Source organism: Salvelinus fontinalis, chromosome 2 (genome assembly GCF_029448725.1).
Source record: "Salvelinus fontinalis isolate EN_2023a chromosome 2, ASM2944872v1, whole genome shotgun sequence".
In the NCBI taxonomy this organism is placed as follows: Eukaryota; Metazoa; Chordata; class Actinopteri; order Salmoniformes; family Salmonidae; genus Salvelinus; species Salvelinus fontinalis.
The window spans coordinates 444,175-459,818 of record NC_074666.1 but is presented as its reverse complement, the minus strand read 5'-3'; the positions used below and the strand labels follow the sequence as shown (position 1 = coordinate 459,818).

At 50.2% G+C, this 15,644-nt stretch overlaps 2 protein-coding genes across 3 annotated transcripts in view; both read right to left on the bottom strand.

Annotated features, from left to right (window-relative positions):
- LOC129869510 (uncharacterized) overlaps nucleotides 1–13,214 on the bottom strand; it is a 22,869-nt gene extending 9,655 nt beyond the window's left edge. The window contains exons 1-2 of the mRNA XM_055943982.1: nucleotides 13,203–13,214; nucleotides 4,642–6,209 (exon numbers count right to left, since the gene is read on the bottom strand). Of these exons, the coding sequence (XP_055799957.1) occupies nucleotides 4,642–6,209; nucleotides 13,203–13,214 (1,580 nt within the window). The remainder of the gene's footprint in view (nucleotides 1–4,641; nucleotides 6,210–13,202) is intronic.
- LOC129869518 (ciliary neurotrophic factor receptor subunit alpha-like) overlaps nucleotides 1–15,644 on the bottom strand; it is a 574,739-nt gene that overhangs the window by 363,822 nt on the left and 195,273 nt on the right. The window lies entirely within an intron of this gene.

Sequence of the window (15,644 nt, the reverse complement as noted above, 5' to 3'; positions counted from 1 at the left end):
GGTTAGGGTTAGGGTTAGGGTTAGGGTTAGGGTTAGGGTTAGGGTTAGGGTTAGGGTTAGGGTTAGGGTTAGGGTTAGGGTTAGGGTTAGGGTTAGGGTTAGGGTTAGGGTTAGGGTTAGGGTTAGGGTTAGGGTTAGGGTTAGGGTTAGGGTTAGGGTTAGGGTTAGGGTTAGGGTTAGGGTTAGGGTTAGGGTTAGGGTTAGGGTTAGGGTTAGGGTTAGGGTTAGGGTTAGGGTTAGGGTTAGGGTTAGGGTTAGGGTTAGGGTTAGGGTTAGGGTTAGGGTTAGGGTTAGGGTTAGGGTTAGGGTTAGGGTTAGGGTTAGGGTTAGGGTTAGGGTTAGGGTTAGGGTTAGGGTTAGGGTTAGGGTTAGGGTTAGGGTTAGGGTTAGGGTTAGGGTTAGGGTTAGGGTTAGGGTTAGGGTTAGGGTTAGGGTTAGGGTTAGGGTTAGGGTTAGGGTTAGGGTTAGGGTTAGGGTTAGGGTTAGGGTTAGGGTTAGGGTTAGGGTTAGGGTTAGGGTTAGGGTTAGGGTTAGGGTTAGGGTTAGGGTTAGGGTTAGGGTTAGGGTTAGGGTTAGGGTTAGGGTTAGGGTTAGGGTTAGGGTTAGGGTTAGGGTTAGGGTTAGGGTTAGGGTTAGGGTTAGGGTTAGGGTTAGGGTTAGGGTTAGGGTTAGGGTTAGGGTTAGGGTTAGGGTTAGGGTTAGGGTTAGGGTTAGGGTTAGGGTTAGGGTTAGGGTTAGGGTTAGGGTTAGGGTTAGGGTTAGGGTTAGGGTTAGGGTTAGGGTTAGGGTTAGGGTTAGGGTTAGGGTTAGGGTTAGGGTTAGGGTTAGGGTTAGGGTTAGGGTTAGGGTTAGGGTTAGGGTTAGGGTTAGGGTTAGGGTTAGGGTTAGGGTTAGGGTTAGGGTTAGGGTTAGGGTTAGGGTTAGGGTTAGGGTTAGGGTTAGGGTTAGGGTTAGGGTTAGGGTTAGGGTTAGGGTTAGGGTTAGGGTTAGGGTTAGGGTTAGGGTTAGGGTTAGGGTTAGGGTTAGGGTTAGGGTTAGGGTTAGGGTTAGGGTTAGGGTTAGGGTTAGGGTTAGGGTTAGGGTTAGGGTTAGGGTTAGGGTTAGGGTTAGGGTTAGGGTTAGGGTTAGGGTTAGGGTTAGGGTTAGGGTTAGGGTTAGGGTTAGGGTTAGGGTTAGGGTTAGGGTTAGGGTTAGGGTTAGGGTTAGGGTTAGGGTTAGGGTTAGGGTTAGGGTTAGGGTTAGGGTTAGGGTTAGGGTTAGGGTTAGGGTTAGGGTTAGGGTTAGGGTTAGGGTTAGGGTTAGGGTTAGGGTTAGGGTTAGGGTTAGGGTTAGGGTTAGGGTTAGGGTTAGGGTTAGGGTTAGGGTTAGGGTTAGGGTTAGGGTTAGGGTTAGGGTTAGGGTTAGGGTTAGGGTTAGGGTTAGGGTTAGGGTTAGGGTTAGGGTTAGGGTTAGGGTTAGGGTTAGGGTTAGGGTTAGGGTTAGGGTTAGGGTTAGGGTTAGGGTTAGGGTTAGGGTTAGGGTTAGGGTTAGGGTTAGGGTTAGGGTTAGGGTTAGGGTTAGGGTTAGGGTTAGGGTTAGGGTTAGGGTTAGGGTTAGGGTTAGGGTTAGGGTTAGGGTTAGGGTTAGGGTTAGGGTTAGGGTTAGGGTTAGGGTTAGGGTTAGGGTTAGGGTTAGGGTTAGGGTTAGGGTTAGGGTTAGGGTTAGGGTTAGGGTTAGGGTTAGGGTTAGGGTTAGGGTTAGGGTTAGGGTTAGGGTTAGGGTTAGGGTTAGGGTTAGCGTTAGGGGTTAGGGTTAGGGGTTAGGGTTAGGGGTTAGGGGTTAGGGGTTAGGGGTTAGGGGTTAGGGGTTAGGGGTTAGGGGTTAGGGGTTAGGGGTTAGGGTTAGGGGTTAGGGGTTAGGGGTTAGGGTTAGGGGTTAGGGGTTAGGGGTTAGGGTTAGCGTTAGCTGAGCATTAGGAACTGCTACTAACTCCAGCCATGTAAGGTACATCCCAAACCGCAACCTATACCCTATGGGCTCTGGTCAAAGAAGTGCACTATAAAGGGAATAGGGTTCTATAGGGCTCTGGTCTAAAGTAGTGCACTATATAGGGAATATGGTGCCATTTGGGACACAGTCGGCTGTAGGGATGTGTTATGAAGTCCAGTCACATATCAGGATTTGTATACATCTCTCCATACAGTCTTTCTTTACATATTCCTCTGAAAGCATTCTACACCCCCATACATCCACCAGCCCTACATCTCTAGTCTCCCTGACCCTGGAACTGACCCTGGAACTGACCCTGGAACTGACCCTGGAACTGACCCTGGAACTGACCCTGGAACTGACCCTGGAACTGACCCTGGAACTGACCCTGGAACTGATCCTGGAACTGACCCTGGAACTGACCCTGGAACTGATCCTGGAACTGACCCTGGAACTGACCCTGGAACTGACCCTGCCACTGACCCTGGAACTGACCCTGGAACTGACCCTGGAACTGACCCTGGAACTGATCCTGGAACTGACCCTGGAACTGACCCTGGAACTGACCCTGGAACTGACCCTGGAACTGACCCTGGAACTGACCCTGGAACTGACCCTGGAACTGACCCTGGAACTGACCCTTACCCTGAAACTCACCTTCACATGTTCTTCTTATTTCTCTTGTGTTTTTGTTCTAATTGTTTTTCATTGTTTTAATAGTAATACTAGTCTTTAACTGACAGAACACTCCACTAGTCTGATTAGTCTTTAACTGACAGAACACTCCACTAGTCTGATTAGTCTTTAACTGACAGAACACTCCACTAGTCTGATTAGTCTTTAACTGACAGAACACTCCACTAGTCTGATTAGTCTTTAACTGACAGAACACTCCACTAGTCTGATTAGTCTTTAACTGACAGAACACTCCACTAGTCTGATTAGTATTTAACTGACAGAACACTCCACTAGTCTGATTAGTCTTTAACTGACAGAACACTCCACTAGTCTGATTAGTCTTTAACTGACAGAACACTCCACTAGTCTGATTAGTCTTTAACTGACAGAACACTCCACTAGTCTGATTAGTCTTTAACTAACAGAACACTCCACTAGTCTGATTAGTCTTTAACTGACAGAACACTCCACTGGTCTTATTAGTATTTAACTAACAGAACACTCCACTAGTCTGAATATATTTTTAATTTTTTTTAATGTAACCTTTATTTAACTAGGCTAGTCATCTCTCTGTTAATAATTTTGCCTTTATGAATACACGGATGTATAATCACCACCTCAATCGATTCCCGACCGGAGTGAGAGCCGACGTCGTGCCGTGTATTGTCCTCTCTCCCATAACTCAACAGCTCCCCAACATCAAGCTTCCCGGTGCTGAGACACTAACTATCTAATCAATCAGTCAGGATGCAGGTTTCACTATTGATTACAAAGGCTATACATTTTTAAGCTATACCTGTGGATGGCATGTGGCTAAACATGCTGGCTTTCCCTTGACACACAGCTCATAATGGTGCTCTAAAGACCATGTAAATGCTGTCCAACGGGAATTTATGGAAATGTTAACATAGTGGAGTCAAGGGGCTGCTACTATAGACCAACATCAAACACAACAGAGCACAGCAGAGCTGGCTGGGTGGAGGAGGCTGGGTGGAGGAAGCTGGGTGGGGGCTGGTTGGGTGGAGGAGGCTGGGTGGAGGAGGCTGGGTGGGGGCTGGTTGGGTGGAGGAGGCTGGGTGGAGGAGGCTGGGTGGAGGCTGGTTGGGTGGTGGAGGAGGCTGAGTGGTGGAGGAGGCTGGGTGGAGGAGGCTGGGTGGGGGCTGGTTGGGTGGAGGAAGCTGGGTGGAGGAGGCTGGGTGGGGGCTGGTTGGGTGGAGGAGGCTGGGTGGAGGAGGCTGGGTGGAGGAGGCTGGGTGGAGGAGGCTGGGTGGTGGAGGAGACTGGGTGGGGGCTGGCTGGGTGGAGGCTGGCTGGGTGGAGGAGGCTGGGTGGAGGAGGCTGGGTGGAGGAGGCTGGGTGGTGGAGGAGGCTGAGTGGTGGAGGAGGCTGGGTGGGGACTGGCTGGGTGGAGGCTGGCTGGGTGGAGGAGGCTGGGTGGAGGAGGCTGGGTGGAGGCTGGCTGGGTGGAGGAGGCTGGGTGGTGGAGGAGGCTGGGTGGTGGAGGCTGGGTGGTGGAGGAGGCTGGGTGGTGGAGGCTGGGTGGTGGAGGAGGTTGGGTGGTGGAGGCTGGGTGGTGGAGGCTAGGTGGAGGCTGGCTGGGTGGAGGAGGCTGGGTGGAGGCTGACTGGGTGGTGGAGGCTGGGTGGAGGCTGGCTGGGAGGAGGAGGCTGGGTGGAGGAGGCTGGGTGGAGGCTGGCCGGGTGAAGGAGGCTGGCTGGGTGGAGGCTGGCTGGGTGGAGGCTGGCTGGGTGGAGGCTGGCTGGGTGGAGGCTGGGTGGATGGAGGCTGGCTGGCTGGGTGGAGGCTGGCTGGGTGGAGGCTGGCTGGGTGAAGGAGGCTGGGTGGGTGGAGGCTGGGTGGGTGGAGGCTGGCTGGGTGGAGGCTGGCTGGGTGAAGGAGGCTCGGTGGGTGGAGGAGGCTGGGTGGAGGAGGCTGGGTGGAGGCTGGCTGGGTGAAGGAGGCTGGCTGGGTGGAGGCTGGGTGGGTGGAGGAGGCTGGGTGGAGGCTGGGTGGGTGAAGGAGGCTGGGTGGGTAGAGGCTGGGTGGGTGTAGGCTGGGTGGGTGGAGGCTGGCTGGGTGGTGGAGGCTGGCTGGGTGGAGGCTGGCTGGGTGGAGGCTGGCTGGGTGGTTGGAGGCTGGCTGGGCGGGTGGAGGCTGGCTGGGTGGTGGAGGCTGGCTGGGTGGAAGAGGCTGGCTGGTTGGAGGCTGGCTGGGTGGAGGCTGGCTGGGTGGGTGGAGGCTGGGTGGGTGGAGGCTGGGTGGGTGGAGGCTGGCTGGGTGGAGGCTGGTTGGGTGGGTGGAGAGTGGGTGGAGGCTGGGTGGTGGGTGCTGGCTGAGTGGAGGCTGGGTGGGTGGAGGCTGGGTGGGTGGAAGCTGGCTGGTCGGAGGCTGGGTGGGTGGAGGAGGCTGGGTGGAGGCTGGGTGGGTGAAGGAGGCTTGGTGGGTGGAGGCTGGGTGGGTGGAGGCTGGGTGGGTGGAGGCTGGCTGGGTGGAGGCTGGCTGGGTGGTGGAGGCTGGCTGGGCGGGTGGAGGTGGGCTGGGTGGTGGAGGCTGGCTGGGTGGAAGAGGCTGGCTGGTTGGAGGCTGGCTGGGTGGAGGCTGGCTGGGTGGAGGCTGGCTGGGTTGGTGGAAGCTGGGTTGGTGGAGGCTGGGTGGGTGGAGGCTGGCTGGGTGGAGGCTGGTTGGTTGGGTGGAGGCTGGTTGGAGGCTGGGTGGTGGGTGCTGGCTGGGTGGAGGCTGGGTGGGTGGAGGCTGGGTGGGTGGAAGCTGGCTGGTCGGAGGCTGGGTGGGTGGAGGAGGCTGGGTGGAGGCTGGGTGGGTGAAGGAGGCTGGGTGGGTGGAGGCTGGGTGGGTGTAGGCTGGGTGGGTGGAGGCTGGCTGGGTGGTGGAGGCTGGCTGGGTGGGTGGAGGCTGGCTGGGTGGAGGCTGGCTGGGCGGTTTGAGGCTGGCTGGGTGGTGGAGGCTGGCTGGGTGGAAGAGGCTGGCTGGTTGGAGGCTGGCTGGGTGGAGGCTGGCTGGGTGGAGGCTGGCTGGGTGGGTGGAGGCTGGGTTGGTGGAGGCTGGGTGGGTGGAGGCTGGCTGGGTGGAGGCTGGTTGGTTGGGTGGAGGCTGGTTGGAGACTGGGTGGTGGGTGCTGGCTGGGTGGAGGCTGGCTGGGTGGAGGCTGGGTGGGTGGAAGCTGGCTGGGTGGAGGCTGGTTGGGTGGGTTGGTTGGGTGGGTGGAGGCTGGGTGGAGGCTGGGTGGTGGGTGCAGGCTGGGTGGAGGCTGGCTGGGTGGAGGCTGGCTGGGTGGAAGCTGGCTGGGTGGAGGCTGGGTGGGTGGAGGCTGGGTGGGTGGAGGCTGGGTGGTGGGTGCTGGCTGGGTGGAGACTGGGTGGGTGGAGGCTGGGTGGTGGGTGCAGGCTGGGTGGAGGCTGGCTGGGTGGAGGCTGGCTGGGTGGAAGCTGGCTGGGTGGAGGCTGGGTGGGTGGAGGCTGGGTGGGTGGAGGCTGGGTGGTGGGTGCTGGCTGGGTGGAGACTGGGTGGGTGGAGGCGTGCTGAGACCGGTTTCCAGACCCCCTGTTCTACATAACATTGCAGACAGAGTGATGAGGGAGAATGAGGTTGCAGCAGAACGGGACTTTGTCATCAGGAGTCTTTACTGTGTGTTGTTTTTCAGCATGTAGCGTACAGGAACAAGCCCCGGAGGGTACGAGAATAACAGAAAGCTGCTGTACTCACAGCCTTATTTACACATGGTTAGGGTCAGTGGAGGCTGCTGAGGGGAGGACGGCTCATAATAATGTATTGAACGGAGTCAATGGAATGGTATCAAACACATGGAAACCATGGAAACCATGTGTCACATGTATTGGATACCATTCCACAGATTCTGCTCTTGCCATTACCACAGGACCGTCCTCCCCAATTAGGGCGGCACCAACCTCCTGTGGTTAGGGTGTAAACAGCTCAATGACTCATTGAAGGAGAACTCTGAGGACATGAACTTTGGCTGTGTGTGTGTGTGTGTGTGTGTGTTTTATTGTCACGTGCACTAGTACAGAGAAGACTTAGTTGCTCTTTCCCAACAACACAGTAATCAATATCAGTATCTATATACAGGGTCAGTTCCAGGGTCAGTATCTATATACAGGGTCAGTATCTATATACAGGGTCAGTATCTATATACAGGGTCAGTATCTATATACAGGGTCAGTTCCAGGGTCAGTATCTATATACAGGGTCAGTATCTATATACAGGGTCAGTAGCTATATACAGGGTCAGTTCCAGGGTCAGTATCTATATACAGGGTCAGTAACTATATACAGGGTCAGTATCTATATACAGGGTCAGTATCTATATACAGGGTCAGTATATATATACAGGGTCAGTATCTATATACAGGGACAGTAGCTATATACAGGGTCAGTAGCTATATACAGGGTCAGTATCTATATACAGGGTCAGTATCTATATACAGGGTCAGTATCTATATACAGGGTCAGTTCCAGGGTCAGTATCTATATACAGGGTCAGTATCTATATACAGGGTCAGTAGCTATATACAGGGTCAGTTCCAGGGTCAGTATCTATATACAGGGTCAGTAACTATATACAGGGTCAGTATCTATATACAGGGTCAGTATCTATATACAGGGTCAGTATATATATACAGGGTCAGTATCTATATACAGGGTCAGTATCTATATACAGGGTCAGTAGCTATATACAGGGACAGTTCCAGGGTCAGTAGCTATATACAGGGTCAGTATCTATATACAGGGTCAGTATCTATATACAGGGTCAGTATCTATATACAGGGTCAGTAGCTATATACAGGGTCAGTATCTATATACAGGGACAGTTCCAGGGTCAGTATCTATATACAGGGTCAGTAGCTATATACAGGGTCAGTATCTATATACAGGGTCAGTAGCTATATACAGGGTCAGTATCTATATACAGGGACAGTTCCAGGGTCAGTATCTATATACAGGGTCATTTCCAGGGTCAGTATCTATATACAGGGTCAGTATCTATATACAGGGTCAGTAGCTATATACAGGGACAGTTCCAGGGTCAGTATCTACATACAGGGTCAGTATCGACATACAGGGTCAGTAGCTATATACAGGGTCAGTATCTATATACAGGGTCATTTCCAGGGTCAGTATCTATATACAGGGTCAGTATCTATATACAGGGTCAGTATCTATATACAGGGTCATTTCCAGGGTCAGTATCTATATACAGGGTCAGTATCTATATACAGGGTCAGTAGCTATATACAGGGACAGTTCCAGGGTCAGTATCTACATACAGGGTCAGTATCGACATACAGGGTCAGTAGCTATATACAGGGTCAGTATCTATATACAGGGTCAGTTCCAGGGTCAGTTCCAGGGTCAGTAGCTATATACAGGGTCAGTATCTATATACAGGGTCAGTAGCTATATACAGGGTCAGTTCCAGGGTCAGTATCTATATACAGGGTCAGTATCTATATACAGGGTCAGTAGCTATATACAGGGTCAGTAGCTATATACAGGGTCAGTATCTATATACAGGGACAGATCCAGGGACAGTATCTATATACAGGGTCAGTATCTATATACAGGGTCAGTATCTATATACAGGGTCAGTAGCTATATACAGGGTCAGTAGCTATATACAGGGTCAGTATCTATATACAGGGACAGATCCAGGGACAGTATCTATATACAGTGTCAGTAGCTATATACAGGGTCAGTATCTATATACAGGGTCAGTATCTATATACACCCCCCCCCCCCCCCAGGATATCCACACAGCCACTTCCCCATAGATAGCTACACAGCCACCCCCCCACCCCCCCCAGAGCTAGTCACACAGCCACTTACCCATAGATAGCTACACAGCCACCCCCCCCCCCCAGAGCTAGTCACACAGCCACTTACCCATAGATAGCTACACAGCCACCCCCCCCAGAGCTAGTCACACAGCCACTTACCCATAGATAGCTACACAGCCACCCCCCCCCCCCAGAGCTAGTCACACAGCCACTTACCCATAGATAGCTACACAGCCACCCCCCCCCCCCAGAGCTAGTCACACAGCCACTTACCCATAGATAGCTACACAGCCACCCCCCCCAGAGCTAGTCACACAGCCACTTACCCATAGATAGCTACACAGCCACCCCCCCCAGAGCTAGTCACACAGCCACTTACCCATAGATAGCTACACAGCCAACCCCCCCCAGAGCTAGTCACACAGCCATGAGGCAGACAGCTGGTCCCAGCCATCGACCTGTTTGCTGCTAACTGAATGGAAAAACATTGAGAGTATGAACCAACTTCAAACATTTCATACTAGATGGGATCATTTATCTATTCACCAGACAGACAGACAGACAGGTACAGACAGACAGACAGACAGACAGACAGACAGACAGACAGACAGGTACAGGCAGACAGACAGGTACAGGCAGACAGACAGGTACAGACAGACAGAAAGACAGACAGACAGACAGACAGACAGGTACAGGCAGACAGACAGGTACAGACAGACAGAAAGACAGACAGACAGACAGGTACAGGCAGATAGACAGGTACAGACAGACAGACAGACAGACAGACAGACAGACAGACAGACAGGTACAGGCAGACAGACAGGTACAGACAGACAGAAAGACAGACAGACAGACAGACAGACAGACAGATGTACAGACAGGTACAGACAGACAGACAGACAGACAGACAGACAGACAGACAGACAGACAGGTACAGACAGACAGACAGACAGACAGACAGACAGACAGACAGACAGACAGACAGACAGACAGACAGACGGCAGGTAGCGTTCTGTATAACCCCAAGCATATCTGCTGCTATTTACTACAGTATGTTGGGTGGTCCACATCAGAACTGTCTCTGTTGACCATCAGTATGCTGGGTGGTCCACATCAGAACTGTCTCTGTTGACCATCAGTATGCTGGGTGGTCCACATCAGAACTGTCTCTGTTGACCATCAGTATGCTGGGTGGTCCACATCAGAACTGTCTCTGTTGACCGTCAGTATGCTGGGTGGTCCACATCAGAACTGTCTCTGTTGACTGTCAGTATGCTGGGTGGTCCACATCAGAACTGTCTCTGTTTACCATCAGTATGCTGGGTGGTCCACATCAGAACAGTCTCTGTTGACCATCAGTATGCTGGGTGGTCCACATCAGAACTGTCTCTGTTGACCATCAGTATGCTGGGTGGTCCACATCAGAACTGTCTCTGTTGACCATCAGTATGCTGGGTGGTCCACATCAGAACTGTCTCTGTTGACCATCAGTATGCTGGGTGGTCCACATCAGAACTGTCTCTGTTGACCATCAGTATGCTGGGTGGTCCACATCAGAACTGTCTCTGTTGACCATCAGTATGCTGGGTGGGCCACATCAGAACTGTCTCTGTTAACCATCAGTATGCTGGGTGGTCCACATCAGAGCTGTCTCTGTTTACCATCAGTATGCTGGGTGGTCCACATCAGAACTGTCTCTGTTGACCATCAGTATGCTGGGTGGTCCACATCAGAACTGTCTCTGTTGACCATCAGTATGCTGGGTGGTCCACATCAGAACTGTCTCTGTTGACCATCAGTATGCTGGGTGGTCCACATCAGAACTGTCTCTGTTGACCATCAGTATGCTGGGTGGTCCACATCAGAACTGTCTCTGTTGACCATCAGTATGCTGGGTGGTCCACATCAGAACTGTCTCTGTTGACCATCAGTATGCTGGGTGGTCCACATCAGAACTGTCTCTGTTGACCATCAGTATGCTGGGTGGTCCACATCAGAACTGTCTCTGTTGACCACCAGTATGCTGGGTGGTCCACATCAGAACTGTCTCTGTTGACCATCAGTATGCTGGGTGGTCCACATCAGAACTGTCTCTGTTGACCATCAGTATGCTGGGTGGTCCACATCAGAACTGTCTCTGTTGACCATCAGTATGCTGGGTGGTCCACATCAGAACTGTCTCTGTTAACCATCAGTATGCTGGGTGGTCCACATCAGAGCTGTCTCTGTTGACCATCAGTATGCTGGGTGGTCCACATCAGAACTGTCTCTGTTGACCATCAGTATGCTGGGTGGTCCACATCAGAACTGTCTCTGTTGACCATCAGTATGCTGGGTGGTCCACATCAGAACTGTCTCTGTTGACCATCAGTATGCTGGGTGGTCCACATCAGAACTGTCTCTGTTGACCATCAGTATGCTGGGTGGTCCACATCAGAACTGTCTCTGTTGACCATCAGTATGCTGGGTGGTCCACATCAGAACTGTCTCTGTTGACCATCAGTATGCTGGGTGGTCCACATCAGAACTGTCTCTGTTGACCATCAGTATGCTGGGTGGTCCACATCAGAACTGTCTCTGTTGACCACCAGTATGCTGGGTGGCCTCGAACCTCAGGATGCCACACACAGCTGCCGTCTTACGGGCTCCTGACCAATCCTGCTATTTTGTGTTTGTTTCTTAAACTTCTGCCATTATTTCCAATGACCGAAAATATCTTCTGGACATCAGCACAATGATCACTAACCTCCGTTTGGATGCATATTTCTACCTCAACAAGTCAGCAGCTCTGGACGTAGTGCTCATTGAAGACCAGGACCTAAACCCCGGGACTTGAAAAGAGGAAGAGACGGCAGATAAGAGGAGAAGGAGTGGGCTCCCTGACGAGACTACGTCGACGAGAACACAAACTGCCTCTACCCTCCGTTCTACTGGCGGCCGCACAATCACTGGAGAACAAACCGGACGAGCTCCATTCGAGACTATCCTATCAACGGGACCGGAGGCACTAATATCTTAGTTTTCTCAGAGTCGTGGCTGAACAACGATATGGATAATATACTGTACATGTAGCTGGGTTTTCTTTGCATTGTCAAGACCGAACTGCAGCTTTGGGTAACCTGGAAGGAGGAGGTGTGTAGCTCTTTATTAACAACAGCAGCTGTGCAATCTTTAATATCTAGGAAGTCATGAGGTTAGCTCATGATAAGCAGTAGACCACACTATTTACCAAGAGAGTTCTCATCTATATTATTCGTAGCCGTCTATTTACCACCACAAACCGATAATGGCACAAAGACCGCAGTCAACAAAATGTATAGGGCCATAAGCAAACAAGAAAATGCTCATCCAGAGTGGACGCTCCTTGTGGCCGGGAACGTTAATGCAGGAAAACATACCTAATTTCTATCAGCATGTCACCTGTGCAACTAGAGGTGACAAGAGCAGCAATACGATATCCCATCTGGTTTGCGCTTAGTGGGACTGTCATTTGTTTTTCAACAAGACAATGACCAAACACACCTCCAGGCTGTGTAAGTGTTATTTGACCAAGAAGGAGAGTGATGGAGTGCTGTATCACATAACCTGGAACCACAATCACCCAACCTCAACTCAAATCAAATCAAATCAAATGTATTTATATAGCCATTCTTACATCAGCTGATATCTCAAGGTGCTGTACAGAACCCCAGCCTAAAACCCCAAACAGCAAGCAATGCAGGTGTAGAAGCACGGTGGCTAGAAAAAAACAACAAATGAGAAGGTTTGGGATGAGTTGGACTGTAGAGTGAAGGAAAAGCAGCCAACAAGTGCTCAGCATATGTGGGAACTACTTCAAGACTGTTGGAAAAGCATTCCATGTGAAACTGGTTGAGAGAATGCCAAGAGTGTGCAAAGCTGTCATCAAGGCAAAAGGTGGCTACTTTGAAGAATTTAAAATTTAAAATATATAGGTTTGATTTCTTTAACACTTTAATTACTACATGATCCCATATGTGTTATTTCGTTGTTTTGATGTTTTCAATATTATTCTATAATGTATAAAACAGTAAAAATAAAGAAAAACCCATGAATGAGTAGATTTGTCCAAACTTTTGACTGGTACTATAAGTCAGATGGCTATTCATCGACTATAGCTCAGCGTTCAACACCATAGTATCCTCGAAACTCATCACTAAGCTAAGGTCCCTGGAACTAAACAGGGCCGAACTCTCCCCCATTCACATCGATGGGCTGTAGGGTAGCGGGTCGAGAGTTTGAAGTTCCTTGATGTCCACATCACCAACAAACTATCACGGTCCTAACACACCAACACAGTCGTGAAGCCCATTAAGAGGCTGAAAAGATTCGCCATGGGCCCACAGATCCTCAAAAAGTTCTACAGCTGCACCATTGAGTTCATCTTGACTGGTTGGCATCCAACCGCAAGGTGCTACAGAGGATAGTGCATATGGCCCAGTACATAACTAGGGCCGAGCTCCCTGTCATCCAGGTCCCCTATACTAGGTGGTGTTAGAAGAAGGGCCCAAAAAATTGTCAAAGATTCCAGGCAACCAATTCATAGTGTTCTCTCTGCTATCGCACCGCAAGTAATACCGGATCACCATGTCTTGAACCAACAGGACCCTAAACAGCCCCCAAGCCATAAGACGTTAACTGCCTTGCCCTTTCGGTTACTGGCTCAATGCTCTAACCACTAACCTACCTGCCACCCCTATTACCTAGTGTTTATAGTCAAGTTATTACCTGGTGCCCCATGTTAATAGCCAAGTTATTACCTGGTGCCCCATGTTAATAGCCAAGTTATTACCTGGTGCCCCATGTTAATAGCCAAGTTATTACCTGGTGCCCCATGTTAATAGCCAAGTTATTACCTGGTGCCCCATGTTAATAGCCAAGTTATTACCTGGTAGCATCTGTTAATAGCCAAGTTATTACCTGGTAGCATCTGTTAATAGCCAAGTTATTACCTGGTGCCCCATGTTAATAGCCAAGTTATTACCTGGTGCCCCATGTTAATAGCCAAGTTATTACCTGGTGCCCCATGTTAATAGCCAAGTTATTACCTGGTGCCCCATGTTAATAGCCAAGTTATTACCTGGTGCCCCATGTTAATAGCCAAGTTATTACCTGGTGCCCCATGTTAATAGCCAAGTTATTACCTGGTGTCATGTGTTAATAGCCAAGTTATTACCTGGTGCCCCATGTTAATAGCCAAGTTATTACCTGGTGCCCCATGTTAATAGCCAAGTTATTACCTGGTGCCCCATGTTAATAGCCAAGTTATTACCTGGTGCCCCATGTTAATAGCCAAGTTATTACCTGGTGCCCCATGTTAATAGCCAAGTTATTACCTGGTAGCATCTGTTAATAGCCAAGTTATTACCTGGTAGCATCTGTTAATAGCCAAGTTATTACCTGGTGCCCCATGTTAATAGCCAAGTTATTACCTGGTGCCCCATGTTAATAGCCAAGTTATTACCTGGTGTCATGTGTTAATAGCCAAGTTATTACCTGGTGCCCCATGTTAATAGCCAAGTTATTACCTGGTATGAAAAGCCAACTAACATTTATTCCTGATTATTATTTGACCATGCTGGTCATTTATGAACATTTTGAACATCTTGGCCATGTTCTGTTATAATCTCCACCAGGCACAGCCAGAAGAGGACTGGCCACCCCTCATAGCCTGGTTCCTCTCTAGGTTTCTTCCTAGGTTTTGGCCTTTCTAGGGAGTTTTTCCTAGCCACCGTGCTTCTGCACCTGCATTGCTTGCTGTTTGGGGTTTTAAGCTGGGTTTCTGTACAGCACTTCGAGATATTAGCTGATGGACGAAGGGCTATATAAAATAAACTTGATTTGATTTGATTTGATGATTTGATGATTACCTGGTATCAGGTGTTTGTTGTCAAGTTATCTGTACTCATTGTTATTTACTTTCTAATATTTATCTAGTATATTTCTCTCTGTGTTGTTGGAGAGGGCCCTTAAGTAAACATTTCACTGTTAGTCTAAACCTGTTGTTCACCAAGCATGTGACAAATAAGATGTGATTGGATTTATTTGACACACACAAACACAAACACAACCCCCCCCCCCCCCACACACACACACATACACTGTCCGCTCACCCCCCCCCCCCTCACCCATCCCCATTTATCAAGACAGCAGTCAGCTCAAAGTACAATTATGGACAATTATGGAAGTTATAATGTTCTGATTCTTGATATGAAACTTTTCTTCTGTTTGATCAGGAAGCAGTTTCATGTCTCTTTGGTGACTTGCTCAGTTTTCTATGAGTCTGTGACTTTTACTAAGATCCTTATCTATTTTCTCCCTCAGCTATGTCTCCTCTCCATCGCCCAGGAGGAGAGAAGGACAAGAGGAGACTGGAGTGCCTGGCATCCTCCTCTCGTCTTCTTCACAGCTGCCGAAAACACTTCACAACTTCAAAGACCCTGAGCATGGAGCTATCAGAACCATGAACGGATTTATCAGTCGGTTGATCAGCCATTGAAATGAAAACGAACTACAATGAGCTCCATCCCGTCCCGTAAAAACACTCCACATCCCAGAGTGGTAATCGTACATAGCTGGTATAGGATTCCATTTAAGAGGTAGACAGAACTACTGTTTAAACCAGACGGTATGTCTTCAACATCACCGTCGCCCTGAGGAGTGGAGGGGAGGCTGCTGCTAATTGTCATCTGAAACAACACTTCTAAATAAACAGCTGTTGGTGAGAGCATCTGGGTGGCTTGTCGATACGGGCACACACAGTTATTGATGCGAGACCTGAGACAACCTTGGTTGTTCAGTGAAACAGCCTCTGGTTCTACTTGAGAGGATCACTCACTCACATACACCAACACACACACACACACACACACACACACACACACACACACACACACACACACACACACACACACACACACACACACACACACACACACCAACACCAACGCACACGCACACGCACACGCACACGCACACACACACACACACACACACAGCTGATCAGCCTCGCTACACAACAGCTGCTGTCGAAACAAACTGTTGAACAGCAGCTCAGCTAACGGCAGATTAATGGATATTGGAGAGACGGAACAACAGCCACAACCAGAAACAAACGATAACCAACGGAATCATCTCCAACAACTGGTGGTGATGAGGGGATCCTGACTA